Source organism: Homalodisca vitripennis, unplaced genomic scaffold, assembly GCF_021130785.1.
Source record: "Homalodisca vitripennis isolate AUS2020 unplaced genomic scaffold, UT_GWSS_2.1 ScUCBcl_532;HRSCAF=2772, whole genome shotgun sequence".
Classification (NCBI taxonomy): domain Eukaryota; kingdom Metazoa; phylum Arthropoda; class Insecta; order Hemiptera; family Cicadellidae; genus Homalodisca; species Homalodisca vitripennis.
The window spans coordinates 15116-35023 of NW_025776637.1; the positions used below are offsets into that span (position 1 = coordinate 15116).

General features: G+C 41.1%; 1 protein-coding gene across 1 annotated transcript; it reads left to right on the forward strand.

The window, feature by feature from the left end:
* The first annotated feature begins 17932 nt into the window (after nucleotides 1–17932).
* On the forward strand, nucleotides 17933–18203 carry LOC124370804 (histone H1-like). Its single transcript, XM_046829099.1, has one exon. It carries the CDS (start codon nucleotides 17933–17935, stop codon nucleotides 18149–18151), a length of 219 nt encoding a protein of 72 aa, XP_046685055.1. The 3' UTR covers nucleotides 18152–18203.
* The last annotated feature ends 1705 nt before the right edge of the window (nucleotides 18204–19908 follow it).

The window sequence follows — 19908 nt, forward strand, 5'->3', positions numbered from 1 at the left end:
ACCAGATCCCAACAGTACAGTGAAGATTGTCGATTTCATAAGAGTGATGTTAGAAGAATACGTTTGTTAAAACAAAGGTTTATACATTCATTTAACGCACTGATAAAGCAAAAAATAATTTTTTCATTAAAATATTAGAAATTAGAAAATGTTTGAAAGGTTATCACATCGACTTACAAATATTACTTAGCGTGTAATGACTATATCGCAAATTCACAACAACTATTTAAAACGTGAATGTTGAGTCCAGCTCCATTTTTCCCCTCCACTTAGTGCAACGTCTGAGATCAGCCGAACTCAACATTCACATTGAATAATTACGCTTCTTACCACACCTTTGTTATTGGTAAAAAAACTTGATTGCTCTGCCGTGCTTTGGTATTATATCTAAAACATCACATTTACTCAATTATACACCTGAGACAGTGATAATACCTCTTCATCTTGATGGCACTTGATTTTATAGTATAAGTGTATAAGTTTGATGTCGAAACAATCAAAAAAGTTTGTTTTGTGCTTCTTTGTAACCGACTTTTTTTATCTCTTCAGACACATAGACATCAGATTCTATGAGGCAAGTCTGTGATAATGTCAGATTTTTACTTCATGAAAAAACTTCATGTATGCTGTAAATATTCACTTTTTGAAGTGTCTTATGAAGATAGTCTTGCAATCAATAAGCCTCACAGAATAAAAAAAGTTTTAAATTTTGGTTGTTGAGAATTTTTAATAAAGTGAATACAATAAGAAAACATTATAAGCTCCATCTTCTACATTACCACTTAGCTTCTTTACTGTCCAACTTGACAGCCCTAGTTACTACGTTATAAGTTACAAGGGCATGGATGGAACTCCTTGTTGCCTTACAGGGCTTTCTTTAGTAAACCTACCTGGTGGTACAGGTGACAATTATACTAATCCATTGGCCTAATGGCCTACTCCAATCCCAACCTTTTCAACCTAGTTTTTCGCATCTACTATGATGTTTTTTAAAACAGTTGTGATTGCATTTTTCTATTCAGTGCATATACAATATTCCAGACATGCTTAACAGAAACTCCTAACCCCATCCACCAATCTAACACATCCCGAGCTTCTACATCTTGTTCTTCCTTTGGATGTATGGAATTTATGAGGAATGTGATAATCCCTCCTTGTAAAGTATTTCGGATTTCAGAATTTTTAATTCTTCACTATTCATGGCTTCAAAGGGATTTCAATATTTACAAAAGTTTTTGCATAATTTACAATGCAGTTATGCTTCAACACACACACAAATAAAATTGGAAGTATATGCAAATATCTCTTCTTTTTAATCCTTTTGTATGATAATTTAGTTCTATACAACAACAATAATACTTTCTTTATATCTAACTGATTACATGTCTCAAATATACAAATCACAACTCAAACTATGTCTTCTCATTGTTTTGTCAGGTGAAAAATTGAATGCACTATTATGTTTTAGACACAATATCCCACATCCCAATGAATGGTGAAGCAACTAAGATTTCTACACATAACATATTTGATGGGAAAGGTTGATTCAATGTGAATGTTGAGTTTGACCCAATTTTATCTTGTGCTTTGTGCAGCGTCTAAAATCTGACTTACAGACTGAGAACTCTTCTTCATCTATATAACACTCAAATCAATGTTATTCCTTCATTTAGAACTACATCAATAAATAAGAAAACATAAAAACAGATATTTAAGATAAGTCATGAAAATATAATGTTGTATGATAGGAAGTAACATTATTTACAAAACTTATATCAGAAGAAATGCCTACATGGGCCAATTAAACAAAATAAAAAAGTAAATTCAACTAAGTGTGAAAGAGTAATTTTTAATATTAATTAGTAATGAGCCAAATATGATTATTATGTATTATTATATATTATGATTAACTCTACAGTATGGACAGCAAATAGATGATAATGGAATAATATACTCTGAATCCAACACTGGCAGTATAGAAGACCAGCTGTCAGAGCCTATTTAATAGCTCCACTTTTGGTCACTGCTCATATGTGTCGGATTATTATTTTCCTTGAGTTGGCGATGCCATTTGTCAAATCAAGTGTGGATGTGTCCAATGTAGATCCTCTCATTCATTTAATACCCCCAAGGTTGGTCGTTATATGTACAAAGTCTGGATATGAGTTATGAGAATGACAACCCCCGTTGTCATGTGAAGTAAGTTCAGATGTAGGTTAGGAGGTCAATGTTATGAATCGTCACATGATGGTATCATGTGAACATATTCAAATGAGTGGATTAAATTTAACCGTCCAAATTTGTTAACTTAATAACATGTAGTTTAATTTTAAAACTACCTACATTGTCTTGTGTAAGGTACATATTTAAAGTGTATGTCAGTCCATCAATCCATATAGACCTAGCTAGCACAATCTCAATATTCTTGCATACACCACCATCAATATATACATTAAATGGGTTTTTTAAAAATTATCCACTCTCTAGTTTACATCAGATTTATTCATGCACAAATCATAGCTACACGTAATTCGATAATTCAGCTGTTTTGAATATTTTCCTAAAGTTACCATCTGTTACAAAATAGAATTCATGTATTGCTGTACACAGTTAACTAAATCACTAATTCACAAATTTTAGTGTATGATTAAATTCAACTTAAACATGAGCTCTTTCACAAGAAGAGCAAAATACATCCTTCCACTATAATGGTTAAGCTCAGGAAGAAGCCAGGCAATTGCCAACTGCCCGCAAGGATGGGGTTGACAAGACAGGAAGTAATTTCTGACCCAAATTACTACGTTCGAATGAATGGTTCATTCATTGGTTCATACTGCTTATAAAGACGTATGAATTTCTTTAGTAGTTATTACAATTAAATAATTAAAAATTTACTCTAATATAAAGTTGACTTATCTTCTTTATTAATTATTTCAAATCTTATATGTACTTAGTCGTTTGTCATGAAACGATTGTATTTCCCCTTACTAGTCTTGCCACAACTATTAGACAATTTGAATTTGAATTAAACTAATCTGTTACAACCAGGGTGTGAAGGGAGGGGGAGTTCTGATCAGGTCCATCACGGGGACACAGGCAAGATCAAAGTCAATATGGAGCAGCCAATTAGTAAAAAAAAAAAAAAAAAAAAAAAAAAAAATTGTGGTCCCTGTAAAAGAAAAGTTACCGCGCGAAGTAAAGCTGTTACTTGTTCGGGAAAGTGTGGGAAAATGTATCACACGTATTGTGTAAACATATCTGACATGGATTACAATAATTTGAAAAGTATTGGTGAAGTGAGCCTGTGGTTATGTGCATCATGCCGGTCCTGGTTAACCTATATGAAATCTGCTTACCGTAAAGATTATGAAAAACCTACCAATGCGGATAAATCAGTTTGTTGCGAGTGTTTTGATTATATTAAGATCTTAACAGATCAAATCTCAGTATTATCCGAAAATTACAAGGAAATGTCCTATAATATGATCAATATGCGTGACAAGCAAATTGAGGTTAGAACAGTATTAAACTCTCATTCTGATTATATTAGGCGTGTACATGCATAATTACCTCATCAAAATCAGTCTGACTCGTCACTTATTGATAGTGACCAAATTGAAACAAATTTAACATCTATCAACCAAATCCAGACCTCAATAAAACAACAGGCCTACCAAGCCTAGTATGATAATAATGTAATTAAACCAACCCCTGTTGTTGAAAAGCAAACTTACTCTGAAGTACTTGCACCTCCCAAGGAAACTGCACCAATACCTTCGCAGATTAGTCAAGACAAATCTGCTAAATTTCAACTAGCCCAAAGACAAGTTGGTCTTAACCAAAACAAGCCTAGGCCTAGGCCTACTGCAATAATTATTGGTACCAAAATCGACTGCTGACATCCCCACAGTAAGTAGAAATAAATGGCTTTTTATTTCTAGGCTTTCAACTAAAGTAGATGAAAACACACTCTCAAATTACGTGAAATGTAACATAGGATCTGAAGTGGTTATTGAAGGGTGGACGTCTAAATATAAACACCTACAAATCCTATAAAATTGGGTTGCCAGAGCACAAAAGTTAAAGATGCTCTAAATCCAGAGCATTGGCCTGAAGGAGCTCTGGTAAGAATGTTCCGCCCCCCTCGTAACCCTCAAAGCCAACAGGAGGCTAAGACCAACTCTGCGGATATAGATTTTTTAGAAAAAGTTGTGTCCTCTTTAAATCCAACATAAACAACAGTGTGAGATCTGTGTCTCCTATAAACTCTGAGTTTAAAGTCAATTCTGACTCAGGATGTAGAGCTAATCGGAAAATCTTATTTGGCAATGTACAATACATAAACAAATTGCTGGAAATTGAAGCTTTGATGACCACTGAACTGTTCTTAGTCCTTTGTTTTGCAGAACACTGGCTAAATCATGACAACTGTACTCTGTATAATTTTAAGGGATTTAAATTAGCTTCGATTTATTGCAGGCGTTCACTCGATTCATGGTGGTGCTGCTGTGTTTGTCTGTGATGCAATAAAATACTGTGTGGTTGATGTTGAGAGGTTCTGTATAGAAATGAACTTTGAAGCCTGTGCTGTTAGACTATTTTACCCTAAAATAATCGTAATAGCTATAAACAGACCAAGTGGAAGTAACAGTAAAATTTCCTTTGATCAATTGGAGGCTCTACTGGAATATCTGACAAAATTAAATTGTGACCTTGTAATTTGTGCAGATTTTAACATCGAGCTCTGCGGAAATTCGAAGGAAGGAAACTACTGTGCTGCATAACATTCTTCGCTCTGCTGGTTTGTATTGCACGAACTATGAACCTACTAGAGACCTAGCATGTATTGATAACATTGCTACCAATTTGACTCCCTCATCTTACCTGACTGAGGTTTTGGATTGGCCTATTTCTGATCATAAGTTCATGAGTATCGAACTTCTTGCACATTCAAATCTGTGTACCAATGATGTACAAAATCAAAAGGTTTTGCCTATTAAACACCGCCCATTACCACTAGGTGCTCTTACAGATTTCAAACGCTGCCTGGATACACTCGATTGGGTAAGCATGCTATCTGATGTGGACTTAGAAACCTCATATAATAGGTTCCATCAAACTTTTGTCTACTGATTGGACATTCATTTGCCAGAAAAGAAAATTAAGCCTTCAAAAAAAAAAAACCGGCTAATAGAGCTAAGTGGTATACACCTTAACTGGACAATCTTAAAAACATAGTGATGAGCTTGTTTCGTCGTTCCCAAACAACTGGCCTGGAGAGTGATATAAACTCCTATAAAATTGCCAAGAAACACTACAAAATTGCCCTGTGTCAAGCTAAGAAGAAATTCAACGAGAACTTTATTGCAACTGCTAGCAATAAATGTAAAGCAGCGTGGCAGGTCATCAAAATGGAGTCCGGTGCCTCATCTGCTACACACGCAGCTCCTGATGCAGACAACCTCAATAAGTTCTTCACTGCCGGTGTCGAAGAGGTGAGGAGGAGTATCCAGCCGACAAACACTTCTGCTATTGACCTCATCCAGACTCAAATTCCTGTACCAACCGAGAGTTTCCGATGGAATACAGTCCAGCCCTAGTGATATTGTGAGTGTAGTGACCAGGCTCAAGTCAACTAAAAGTTGCGACATCTACAGTACAATATGTCCGCTGTACAAAAAGTGTGTCATACATGAAATTGCCGTTCCCTTATCCATGTGTATAAATAATTGTCTCATGGAAAGCAATTTTCCAGCCAAACTTAAAGTATAAAAGGTTGTTCCAATATTTAAGAAGGGTAACAACAATGAATGTGACAGTTATAGACCGATCTCCCTGGTCCCTGTCTTCTCCAAAATTTTTGAAGTAGTTATAAAAAGTCAGGTGAGTACTTTCTTTGAACAAAACAATATTTTTAGCACTAGTCAGTTTGGTTTCAGGCCGGGGAGGTCCACGATCGATGCAGTCGATGAGCTTATATCCTTCATCCATTCTAACCTTGAAGTGGGATTATCCACTGGTGCCGTCTTGTGTGACCTACAGGCAAAGGCCTTTGACTGTGTCGATCGGGACATACTCCTGATAAAAAACTAGAATTGTATGGTGTGATTGACCGCCAACAAGCTCTTTTCAAGTCATGCCTCAGTGAAAGGTACCAAACAGTTTGTCCAAATGGAAAGTTTTCTGAATATTCTGAGGTTAAGTACGGAGTACCACAGGGGTCGGTGCTGGGCCCATTTCTATTCATAGTTATGGTAAACGACTTGGTTTCTTGTGTAAGCTCGAAATCTGTAATGTTTGCTGATGATGCAACTTTTGCCACATCACGCTTATCAATCGCTTCCTTGCAGACAGAGACGGATAGTTTACTTATACAGGCGAATAACTGGTACAGAGCCAACATGTTTCTGATGAATGTAGAGAATACAAAAAAAATTTATTTTTCTTTTAGTAACCATGGAAATAATGACAGTAGCCAAACGGTGAAGCTTTTGGGAATTATACTTGATCCAAAGCTATCCTGGAATCCTCATGTTGACTATGTGTGTAAAAAGTTGCATAGAGTGATTTACCTTCTAAGACACCTTAAACAATGCATACCAAATGATAGCTTAAGAATAGTTTATTTTGCATCTTTTCATAGCACGATAGCTTATGGTTTGATTTTTTGGGGCAACTCCAGTGGCATAAACAGTGTTTTGATCACGCAGAAGAAGGCCATGAGAATTTTGGATGGGAGTGATCCCAGAGCTCACTGCAGACCTATATTTGTAAAATTAAAAATATTAACAGTGGTAAATCTTTACATACTTTTTGCTTTGTTGCATGTTAAGAAAAATTTTAGAAGCTTCTCGCTTAACAAGCATGTACATATTATATTACTAGAAATAGAGATTTAATTAATAGACCATACACAAGATTGAGTAAGATCTTGTTTTCCTATGAGTTTGTTGGTATATCGCTTTTTAATAAATTACATTTAAGTGCTCAGAATGTCAGTGTAAAACGATTTAAGAAAGTCATGCATGACTGGCGTATTGAAAAAACCTTTTTACAAACTCGATGAATTTTACAGTTCTGACATTAGCATGTTAATGTTTGAGGAGATATAAGTTACATGTGTATTTTAATTTTTACCTAAACTGTAGCTTATTTGATTATTTTTTGCCTCTGTTACAATTTTAAAAGTATCATTTTTCCATGTTTACGTTCGCATGTTAAGTTAAATTAATTTCTTGCACTGGGTTGCACGTTTTGTTTGTTTTTACATTGCTATTAGTCTACTTAACTTTTTAACTTAATATTATTAAAAACCACTATTTAACTTATTAACTATTGCTTTTAGCTATCGCTTTGATTCAACGGTATTATGCCCGTGATTTAACTATGAGTTTACTGCACGATTGATTACCATTGTTTATATGTTATGTATATATATATTTGAATGTAATTCGTGATCTGTTTTAACTTGCAAATTGTAATTGCATCATATTGTGACGAGATCCATTGCATGTAAATGTTTAAAGATATCTATCTATCTATCTATTAGTGATCCAAGTTTGAAATATTACAATTGACGGAGAATTTAATATAGAATTGAAAGAACGAGAACAGAGATTAGTGTAGAAGGCATAAGAAATATAAAATATTAGTTGTTGAGAATGATTTAGTTCTCAACAATCATGTCTAATCAAAAAAGACACCATTGTTACATTTTTAGAGTATCTAGTGTTGTGTGAAATTAAATTTAAAATGTCAAAAAATGTTTATAGATATGTATAATAGGTTTTAAAGGAGTTGTAGAATAATTAGAACAGAAATTTCACAGAGAATAGTGTTAGTAGGGTAACGTTTTTGATTTTTTAAACCCACTTTTAACTATATTTTTATGTTGTAAAATATGGTTGAAGGATGAACTTATATGTGCCATTCCATGCAATAATTCCAAAAGGTAGAATTAATTGTACATAAGCAAAATAACCCAATTGTTGCATACTTATCACCTAAAATTTCACTACATTTTCTAAACGCATAAGTATATTTTCTAATTTTAACATTCAAAAAGCGAACATGCTCTGACCATTTCATTCAGAAATAAAAAAAACACGCCTAAATATTTGTAACAATTTGCTTTCTGTTTGGACTATCACAACACAAATTAAGGTGGTTATTGCAACTATGGATTAATAAGTCTTGAAGCTTGTGACATAAATCTTATTTTATATATCCAAAGAGAAAAATAATTCAGATAAACCCATTTCTTTAAAATTAAAAGATATTTTTGGGCTTTAATTTTAGCATCATTTTATTCTCTCTTTTAGAATAATTAATGTGTCATCCACGAAAAGAAACAATTTTCCATTTAAAGTTAGTCTAATAATGTTGTATTCACATGGTTTATCGTGATTATTTGAAGCCTATTGGAGAAAGTTTTAAGAGAAGACAATGAGGTTCTATGAACTTTTCGCATTTAATTTATTAAAAAATTGCTCCTATCTACAGAATTAAAATCCTTTTTTAGGTCTAAACATGCATGGAGATAGATCATGCTCATCCTCCGAATGGTGTTGTTGATTACACTAAATAGCTGCTAGGTAAACTAGACAGACCTCTTTTGTTGTCTAGTGTCAAAACAATGCAGAGTTTCTTTTCAACATTTGTCCTCTGACTTTGTTTCAATCTCCAAACAGACATGGACTCCAGATTCCAGGAGTCATTCTGTACCAGTGTCAGATTTCAGACACTGCACTAAGCAGAAGGTGGAATGAAGCTAAACTCAACATTCACAGGTAATGCCGGTAATTAAGTTACCTACTTGTGTACAGTACGCGCGCTGAAGGTTCGGCTCCGAGTCAACCGAGCAGACTATGGCGGGGGACGGGTGGATTGCTCGATATAACAACTGTTCTGCAGACATCCGCCAATGTTTGGCCCGCTGCAGTCTGAATATTTATTGTCCCTGTTCTCAGGATTCTTTATACATCAGTGTTTCGTATTCATTCATCTGTCATAAAATTAGTGTATAAACAATACACCCCAAAACACTTTCTATTCGAATATAATACAATGAAATTCAACATAAGTTCATTAAAGTTTAAACTTTTAGTTTATCACAGATCACCACTATGGCCAAAAGTGTTTTTTTTTTCAGAAATAAACTATTGCAAAGTGATTCAATGTTAAACTTTCAAATGGTATTGCCGTGTTGCATTTACGTGAATGGGCCATAAACTGTAGGGCAGCGGTGTCGGTGATACATTCCACTTCAGACTAAGTTACGGCTAACCTAAACTATGTATCTGAAAAAAGTTAAATCTAAAATTAAATTCAGTTCATTCAGAAAAACTTTCCCGCTGGTGAAAGTTTCCTGACCAAATAATAAAAAAAATCCTCACATACAAACTTTTTTGTATCACAATTTTGGCACAGTTAATTTTAAAATATATTTTATTGAAGAAACGTAATAAAACATTGAAACTTAATACATCTATTAGCATTGGCATACACAGGAAAATAGATCTGCGAAGTTTCAGAATTTTATTTGTACAGGAAGTTGGTCTAACCATAAATTGATTGTCGAGCGAGAATTAAACATTGCCGTCCGTGACGGATCATTGGAGAGTCAATGTTTTTATTTGGTTAGTAGGGCAACGACAGGGCCGAACCTTCAGCGCGCGTACTTGTACTGATTATAACCATTGGGAGTTACAGCTCTTCCTACAAGACTTTTGTAACACTATCATACAAATTTCCTATACGAACAATCTAAATCGTTTGAGAATTGTAGTATTAGAACAAAACCTGATTATGCAACTTGTATTGCAATTCATTTTTAAACAATCTTTAAACAATGACGCCATAAATATATTATTTTCTTATTGATATTTTTCAGAATAATTATTAATACATTTTATATACTTACACAGCACAGTAGCAGATGGTGCAGCAAAACAGCAATACAGCTAAACTTACACAAAACATATTTCAAAGTGTGTATACTAAACAGATTCAATAACACATTTCTAAAATAAAGAAAACAAGTCCAGATATAAAGAGGTTAAAGGAGAAAAGTTGAGATAAGATGAGATTGAAGTGTGAACTCAGATGCCAACGTAATCAAAGTTTTTTCTTACTTAAACCATGTACCATTGTATTGTAATTTAACTGAGTAGATCAGTGGATCACTTTTTACACTCTCAGAATGAGTAAGAAAATTAAATATTATAAACACTTTAAATTGTTCCTTTTAAAGATTTTATTCATATGTTTTAAATTATTAAGGTACCATAGTTGATGTATTTATACAATTAATGTTTTTTAATCTCTTTTCTGTGCCATTATTAAAATTTTCCATGGCTATAAATTATGTTTATACTTTCGTATCAGGATACCACGTGTTAATCAGTGTTAGGCGATTTACACCTAGTACTGTGATTGTGGCCTCCGTTGGATATCGCCCAGTACTAGCAATCGAAAAGAACTTTATTTTAATATAGTTACTCCAATTTCTCTTCACTGCCCTTGTAAAGTTGTGAATATGGTCCGTACACACTATAGACGACTATTACCGTATTGTCTGAAATTAAAAATAACAGAAACGAAATTTCAACGTAAATAATTTAAATCGTAACAAGAATAAACATATAGAAGAAAAACAAACGATTCAATATTGTTAGTTTGGTGTCAGCAGACGTTCATTTACGTATTCTTCGACTGCTTTTCCCACCTAATTAGTACAGTGGTTTTAAATAATAATTATAATAAACGCTATTCAATCGGATTCACGCCCGGAGTATATACATGTAACGAGTTTAATTACATCACTGATATCTTAATGTAAGAAACCATATTATTGCACTATTCAATTCTCTGACGGCATTCAATCAAGGTCGATCGTTACCGTCTTTGATAATATTTTAATCTTGATACTGAAAATAATATGTAATTTTACTCCTATGAAGAAAAAAAAATAAAAAAAATCTGTATAGACAATAATTGTAACTCACGTTTTTACATTTACGGCACGTTGTTATCTCTTACACCGTTAAGCGGTCTCATTGAACTAGGCGTTTCGTAACACTCACTGGATGTAAATTGGACATAAATATTTACTTAAACACTCTGTTCCCTCTCGGATTAATAGATAAAAATATTCCTTTAGTCCGTATTAGTCCATACAGACTTGACGGGCGCATTTCTCTGACCGGTATGTAGAGTACACACAGTCACGGCACTTGTGTCAACAGGGCCTCACTTTATTGCGTTTCACCGTCGTGTCGGTTAGATCATGTGCTCCGCACCTCTTTGCAGCCCTCCGGACACGTTCAGTGTACAATAAAAACGTGTGAAATTCGATATTAGACCGCGTTTATAGTTTTTATAGTCCGTTTTTCGGCTGTGTAACGCGTACAGACGGGGTTCGACCTCCACTAAATACTGTCCGGTAACGTTAAAAGTAGTTTTAAAACGGAATTCTACTCGCCTATCGGTGGTAAGACGTCTCGGCCATAGGAAATACGGATTTTTACGTTTAATCAGGATCGTACATACTGTTTACGAGAGGTTTTAGTGTCGAGAAACGACTAAAATCCGGCAGACTGGCGTGGCGATGAGACGTCGCCGCCCGGCGACCTCTGTACGGTACTCGGGTCGCGAGCCGAGTCACGGCTGGCTGCGGCGCCATCTGAAGTGTTGTTTGTTAGTTGCCAGGGGAAGCCACGCTAGTTGTTTTCCTGGCAATTTAGCCATCTTGTTTTTCTTTGTGGTATAAAGTGACCGTTATTTTCAATTGTGTTGTGTATTGTTTAAGTGTTTTGTGAACTGTGATTGTGCTATGTGAGTATTATGTGACTTAGACTATATTATTTGTGACTTTATATTTTAGACATTAGACTTTATTAATATTATTAAGAACTTTAGCCATTGTTACGGCGAAATTATGGCGGGAAACGCCCTGCCACCCTCCCCCCCCTCGCCATCACCGCTCCGGCCGCCTAAGCGCATGAGGCCAACAATGTGTAATTCCCCCGCGGCTTCTAGGCCTGAGAGCAGCATGTCAAATGCCTCTTCAGTTTCAGAAATGGAAATTCCCCCTGTAGAAATGCCCCACATTCCCCCTATCTATATTGATTTCACCCCAAGCTGGTATACACACGCGGCCGCCATTCACCAGCTTGTTAAAGGCGACTTAAACGCCCGCAGCTCAAAAGGCGAAATAGTAGTAAAAACTACAACTATTGACAACTTCCGTGCTATCCAAAAATATCTCATAGACAATAAAGTAAATTTTTTCACGAGATCGCTACCAGGCACTCGCCCTCTGAAAGTTACCATATCAGGCCTAACGCCATTTACCACTCCAGAACTAATTTCCGATGCTCTTGTCGAGAAAAACTTTGCCGTGGGCGATGTTTTTAAACTTAAAACAAGCAGAGGCGAAACTAGGCTGTGGGTAGTGACACTCCAGCCAGACAGTGACCGTGACATTGAGTCGTCAACCAACCCAACAGACATTTATAAAATAGCCTCACTCCTGTACGTAAAGGTAGAAATAAAGCCGTACAGGAAACCACCCGGGCCGATACAGTGTCACCGCTGTCAGCATTTCGGCCACGGCAGTGACAACTGCGGCAGAGAACAACGCTGCATGCGTTGCGGCGGGCCACATACCGCGGCAATGTGCCAAAAAACCGACCGGAGAAAAGGGGACCTGCTGTAGTTGTGGCAAGTCCCACAACGCGAATTATAAGGGTTTGCGAGGCATTCAAACGCCTCAAAGCCCAAAATAACCCGAAAAACGAGCAAAATACACAGCGCCCAGCCCGAGGCCTTTCTAAAGGCCACCCGAGAGCGCGCCTCCCATTGGCGCAGCGCGGCAGCCAACCAGCGCCGCGCTCCCCCACCCCCGCGCGAGCCGAGGGAGGTGACTGCCGCCGAGCCGCCCAGTCATTCCAACGCCAGTCGCCCCAGGATTCCCAAACCTGGAAAATCCCGCCTGTTCCCACAGAACTTCCGCCCCATATCACTCCTCCCCACTATCTCTAAGCTCTTCGAGAAGCTTCTCCTTTCCAGATTAGTTCCCTACCTAAATGACTTCATCCGGCCAGAACAGTTCGGATTCAGGAGAGATCATTCGACGACTCAACAACTAGTTCGCGTTGTGAACATGCTGGCTGACAACATGAACTACAACCTGTGCTCAGTTGCAGTATTTCTAGATGTCAGCAGAGCGTTTGACAGAGTCTGGCACGAGGGGCTCCTGTACAAACTTGCAGATTCACCAGTTTCCCCCCACCATGGTACATCTCCTCCGCTCCTACCTCACAGGAAGGACCTTCCGCATCGCCGTGGACGGCGAACTATCTACAGAAAGGACGATCGAGGCGGGCGTGCCACAGGGCAGCGTACTAGGACCAGTGCTTTATCTCGTTTACACCAACGACATGCCACTGGTACCTAGGGTAACGTTGTCCTTGTACGCAGACGACGCCATGTTCCTCTGCAGGAGCTTTCAGCCGACACGAGCCGCTGACGTCATGCAGCAGCAGATGGACCTTCTCTCTCCGTGGCTGGAAAAGTGGCGCATTTCCATCAACACTGAGAAGAGTTCAGCTGTCTGCTTCAGAAAACGCAGGAAAATGCCGAAGAGACTCCCGCCACCCGTGACTCTGGATGACGATCCAATTGCATGGAAACCCCATGCCAAATACCTAGGAGTTATTCTTGACTCTAAATTAAATTTCGGACCCCACGCTAAGAAAAAAGCCGAGGAGGCGAAGAAAATTGCTGGGTCAATAGGCCCACTAACAAACCGTCGCTCGCCCCTACCTATGAGCATCAAGACCACAATTTTTTTCGCTGTGGTTAGATCGGTTATGATGTATGCCTCCACAGCTTGGTGGACCAACTGCAGCCGATCTAACCGCAAGTCACTTCAGACCATACAAAACAAGGCCCTCCGATCCATCACCCGGCAACCATGGTTTGTGCGGAACGAAACCATAAGGAAGTCCCTAGCAGTCCCGACGTTGGAGGTGTTTGCGAGAGCATCGGCTGAGAGGTTCTTCCAGACAGCTGCAGCGTCGGATCATCAACATATTGCTGCAATCACAGCGCCGTACGATGGTCCGGACGACTACAGGCGGCGCCCCATCACCATCCTGGACGACCCACCGTAGCAAATTCATCTACAGGAGAGAGCCTGCGATCCCAACTTGAGACGCAGTTGTTAAAATTCAATATTTTTCTTTTAAATTATTAATTTGTTTCGTGACAGTGATTTCTAATTAGGCGACTCTATCAAAATTTTAAGTTTCAGCGCTTCATTCTACAGCCAGTGAACCTAGAGTTCAGGTGCTGTACGGCCACGAAGGACGTGGCAGCAGAGTGGTTTAGTGCGGTAAGAATCCCACATAACCGGGACGCCGGTACCTTTTGAAGGTTCCCTCTGCTTAACAAAAAAAAAAAAAAAAAAAAAAGCCGGAGCCGACCTGCCTACCTGCCTGCCTGCCTACCTGCCCAGCTGCCTGCCCACCCGCCGAGGAAGATTTCTCCGAGTCGGCGCCCAGGCGAAGACACCGGCCGCCTCGCAACCCAGCCATCCGGGCCACGACCGCCCGGTCCTGGGCAGACGTCACTAGGGACGGAGCCGATCTGACGACTGCCGACGACTTCGACCAGCCCGGACTTGTGAACACTCCACGGCCGACACCACCAGCTTGTGAGCCCGACATCAGGAAGCGGCCTCCGCCTGTCTACAATTTTGGGCACAGGGAAAAAGGCCAATTTCAAGGCCACCCTGGAATCTCCACTCGACCCCACCAAGTGAGCCCCGCTGTCCCAGATCACCAACGCCCAGACGTAAAACACCTTGCTAGTCAAGGTTATCGACCAGCTAACTGCGGTGGTGCAGATGCTCCAATCCCTGGCGGGCATGCTGACTGCCCAGGCCGACTCCTACAACGCAGTCTCCCATGGATAGGACGCCTAGGATTGTCTCCTGGAACTGCAACGGCCTCCAAGGGAAGCGGCACGAGCTCCTGCAGTTCCTAGGCGAATTCGACACCGACATCGCCTTGCTGCAGGAGACCCACCTCACACCGCAGAAACAGTTCAGAATCCCCAACTATTTTACTTACAGGACAGACCGACCACCCCACCCCCTACATCACCACGCGGCTGGTGGAACAGCTATACTCGTCCACCGTCGGGTCCCTCACCGACATGTCCCACGCCTCGGATGGTCCACGGAGGTTACCACGATCGCGGCCTGCTTCGGAGGACCAGAGATGGAGCTCTCCTCCGTGTACAGCCCGCCGGGAAAACGACTCGACCTCGCCGAGCTCGACCGACTTCTCCGACCGGGCTGCCCAGCAGTTGTGGCTGGCGACTTCAACGCCAAACACACATCCTGGGGTTGTGTTGCCAACAACTGCTCAGGCCGCCAACTACTTAACTTCCTGGACTGTCGCCCCCACGTCTCCCTGACTGCAACAGCGGAAGCCACTCACTTCCCCGGCCAACAACAACACCGCCCCGACATACTTGACTTTGCTCTTCACTGCAACCTTCCCGCCCCACTCGACATCTCTGCTGTTCAGGACCTGTCATCTGACCACCTCCCAATCACTATTCACCTGACCGACTACTTTGACCGACTTCTACCCCCAAGGAAGAGACAGACCGTGGACTGGACCAGATACTATAACTATCTGGCCGACAGACCACTCTCCCCCCGACCTCCCACAACGGACACTGAACTGGACGCTGGAGTCTCCAGGCTACACTCCTGCCTACAAGTAGCCATGGATCGCACAGCAAGACCAGCCACCGACCGACCGGACTACCGCCGCAACCTCCCGAGTCATCTCATGGACGAGATCCGGCTGAGACGGCAACTCAGACGGAGATGGCAGAGGACAAGGTATACTGGAGACAGGGCAGCCTTTAATCGCCAATCGCAGAGGGTCTCCAACTTACTACAACAACATGGAGAGAGCCGCTGGAGGGAGTTTGTTGACACTCTTAACACAGACGACGGCTCCATCTGGCGGATCGCCCGAACCCTCAGAGGCGATAAGAGGACTGTCTGTCCCATCCAGGGACAGAGCGGTTTGGTCTACTCAGCCGAGGAGAAGGCTGAAGTCTTCGCCGACACCATGGAGGCTCAGTTCTCTCCCAATCACGACATCGACGACCCAGAGCACTCTAGTGCAGTGGAGGGCTTCCTGGAAGCCACTGACCAAGAAGACTCGCTGGAACCGGACGAACTGCCCACCATCACCGAGGCTGAAGTTGCCGGCGCCCTCGCAAGACTTTGCCCGAAGAAGGCCCCGGGAGCAGACCGACTGGGCACCCCAGCTCTCAGAAGACTGCCAGAATGGGTCGTGAAATGGATAACCTCCCTCTTCAACTCCTGCCTCCGACTCAAACACTTCCCCAAACCCTGGAAACAGGCAAAACTTATCCTACTCCCAAAGCCTCTCAAGAACCTCACCCTACCTGACAGCTACCGCCCAATCTCCCTCCTTCCTTCCCTGTCAAAGATACTAGAGCGACTCATTCTGGCCCCGTTTCCCCGAGGATTTCCACACGGAAATCCGCAAAGAGCAGTACGGCTTCCGACGGGGTCACTCCACCACCCTCCAACTGACTAGAGTGTTCTCAGACCTCACTGACTCCCACAACCAAGGGCTGGTCACCACCGCAGTCTCCCTGGATGTCAGCAAGGCCTTCGACCGTGTCTGGCATCAAGGGCTCCTGTACAAGTTGGCCCACAGTCCACTTCCTCGAAGTCTGTTCCGACTTCTCCAGTCCTACCTGGCCGACAGAACCTTCTCTGTCTCAGTGGAATAGGCCGCGTCGTCAGCTCGGCCAATCACCGCAGGCGTGCCACAGGGATCTGTACTGGGTCCAGTGCTGTACCTGTGGTACACTAATGACATCCCAGTCATTCCCAGGATGTCTCTCGCCCTCTACGCTGACGACGCACTGTTCTACAGTAAGTCGGCCACCATCCGCCAATCATGTGCCTACATGAGAAGGCAAATGGAACAACTCGACCCCTGGCTGAGGAAGTGGAAGGTCAGGATCAACACGCAGAAGACCGAGGCCATCTGTTTCACCAAACACCCACAGTATCCGGCCCAGCGAGAGACGATTCAACTGCAGGGGGACCGACTAAGGTGGACTAAGTCCATTAAGTACTTAGGAGTCGTCCTCAACAGGACTCTCACGACTGGGCTTGCCGCCAAAGGGAGGATCCGCCTAGGAATGGCCGCCCGCCAAGGGCTGTCGGCACTACTGCGACCTCACTCCGGACTTCCCATCAACACGAAGCTGCTGCTCTACAAGACGATAGTCCGCCCCATCGTGACATACGCGGCTCCTGCCTGGTATCCACAAACCTCCAAGACGACCAGGAAGGAACTAGAAGCCTTCCAGAACAAGACAATCCGACAACTGACGAACACACCATGGTTCGTCAGAAACACGGTCGTCCTACGGTCTGCAGGACTACCCAGCCTGCATGACTTCATCACTGGCCAGGCGAGAGCCATGTATGCAGCAGCAGCCGAATCCGAGTGGGAACACATCCGTGAGTGGGCGACCAGGGAAGCCGTCCATCCGTGGAAAATCCCACAACTGAAAGTAATCTTAGACGACCCACCCTAGAAGACTAAATAAACTATACTATTACGACTTTCCACTTAACTCCACTACCTAACCTACTACATCACTTTTCTCCTACCTAAATACAATACCACACACCCAAAATTCCCCACGACCCAACGCAAAATAGCCCCTCTTGGGGCTGGACGTACTGACGACCAGCAGCCATTCTGCTTGTTGCAGAGAAGCTGCCACAGAAGGGACAAGAGTCCCGGCCTACCCGCTGCCTGCCTGGCGCCATCTGATTTCCCCGACATACAGAATGGCAGACTCCGCTACAACAGCACCTGCGCCAGCCGCTCCCATGCCGAAGAAGGCGAAGGCCGCGGCCGCCAGCAAGAAGCCCCGCGTCAAGCCGGCTCACCCTCCGACGTCGGACATGGTGAACGCGGCCATCAAGAACCTGAAAGAGCGCGGTGGTTCGTCTCTTCAGGCCATCAAAAAGTACATCGCGGCCACACACACATCATTCTTCTTCTAGACGTGGACTTGAAAACACAAAAAAATCAACCACTCCGGAATCCAATGGAGAATATCGAGGGAAGTGCTCCGGCACCCCCTGATGGAGAAACAAGCCTTCCGGGGCCACTGGCTGCTCTCCTGGATGCCTGCGCGGCTTCCAAAGTTAGTTCCAGTTTTGGCGCCCCAAAAGGCCTTTCTAAAGGCCACATTGGACATTTCACGGATCGTCTTCCTGAAGCCCGGACTGCGGTTCCTGCTGCCCCAGCGACCTCCCACGGCCTGTTGGAGACCAGGAGCAGCCTGCCAGCGCATGCTGCCCAGCCTGCGGTGATGTTGGAAAACATCGCCCTGTACCGTTATTATAGCACATATATTAAATTTATGTGGAGCTAATACTTCGTAAATCAAAACAACTTTTCGGAAATACATGATTTATTCCGAAATTTAAGTTCACCAAAAAAATTAACAAAGTTTACAAACTTTTGATTCGATTTTCTTCAAAACTTCACACAATCGAACAAATCTAATTAAGAGTCTGATTAAAAATGAATTAAAATTAAAATGAAACTAAAAATTTATACTTCTCAAAAAATGGTTTAAATTAACAAAATAAAATAAAAGTTCTCTTCTCAAAATACTCAAAATCAATATAACACAAAACTTGATATTAACTTTATGACCAAAATTTAATTCACAATACTTCAAAAAATTGAATTAATTCTCAGACTCTGAAAGATGGGAAACTTTAGAAATTTTAATTACAACAGTATAAAAAATGAAAGATATTAACTAAACGCTGGTAGAGGACGTGAGGAACGAGCTGAGCCCTGAGTAGGGGAAGAGGCGGGTAATGGTGGGATAGCTCGCCAGTGGAGGGGAAGTGTATGATAGCGGCCCAGTGATGTACTACTCTAGGAAGAAAAGTTAGCCCAGTAGGAGCGTTGTATTGATACGCTAGGGGTTTTTCTTCGAAATCATAATATTCGATAACGGCTTGATAGATATTAACGTTTGAGGTGTCAAATTAAAGGTAGATTTACGTAGATTTGCTAATACTTCTTAGAACTTTAACAACAGTACGGGTATCACTTTAATACAGTAAAGGTCTACAGTGACGCTATCCTTCGACATTGGATCAAACTAAATTCAATTTTTATATCGATGTCTACTAACTACAATTTAACAGCTGTTTACTAAATGTTTGGGTTTTAGTATTTAACTACACATTTCACTTTTGTTCGATTTTGAGCAACACGTTAGCTAGTAGCATAAATATATAATATTGTCTGTCTGACTGTATGTTATTAGTTTATGTCATGAAAAGTTAATGTACATTATTTTTATATCATAAAAATATGAAAGAGACTTGCTGTAGTTTTATATATTTATTATTATCAATACTTACTATTGACGTTTCATTATCTCAGAATTGCAAAATAAAATATTCTTTATTAAACCTAATAAGCAAATAAATTAATTGCGTCACTTACTTGTCATTTATGTTATTCAAGCACTTCCACTCCACTCATTTCACCGCCACTGTCTTCTCTATGGCTAGAGTGTTCACTGTCACTTCCACTGTCGTCATCACTACTGCCGGCTTCTAGATTTATGATGAAAGATTCTGTGATGTCATCAATAGATACTTCATGTTCCATATACTTTTTTTCAATATTTCTAACGTGCTGGCATCTCTTCGCCCATTCCTCTTTTGTAATATCTTGGACTTTCTCTCTCACTAGATTGATGCAGTCATTTAATTTGAAGGTCGTGTTT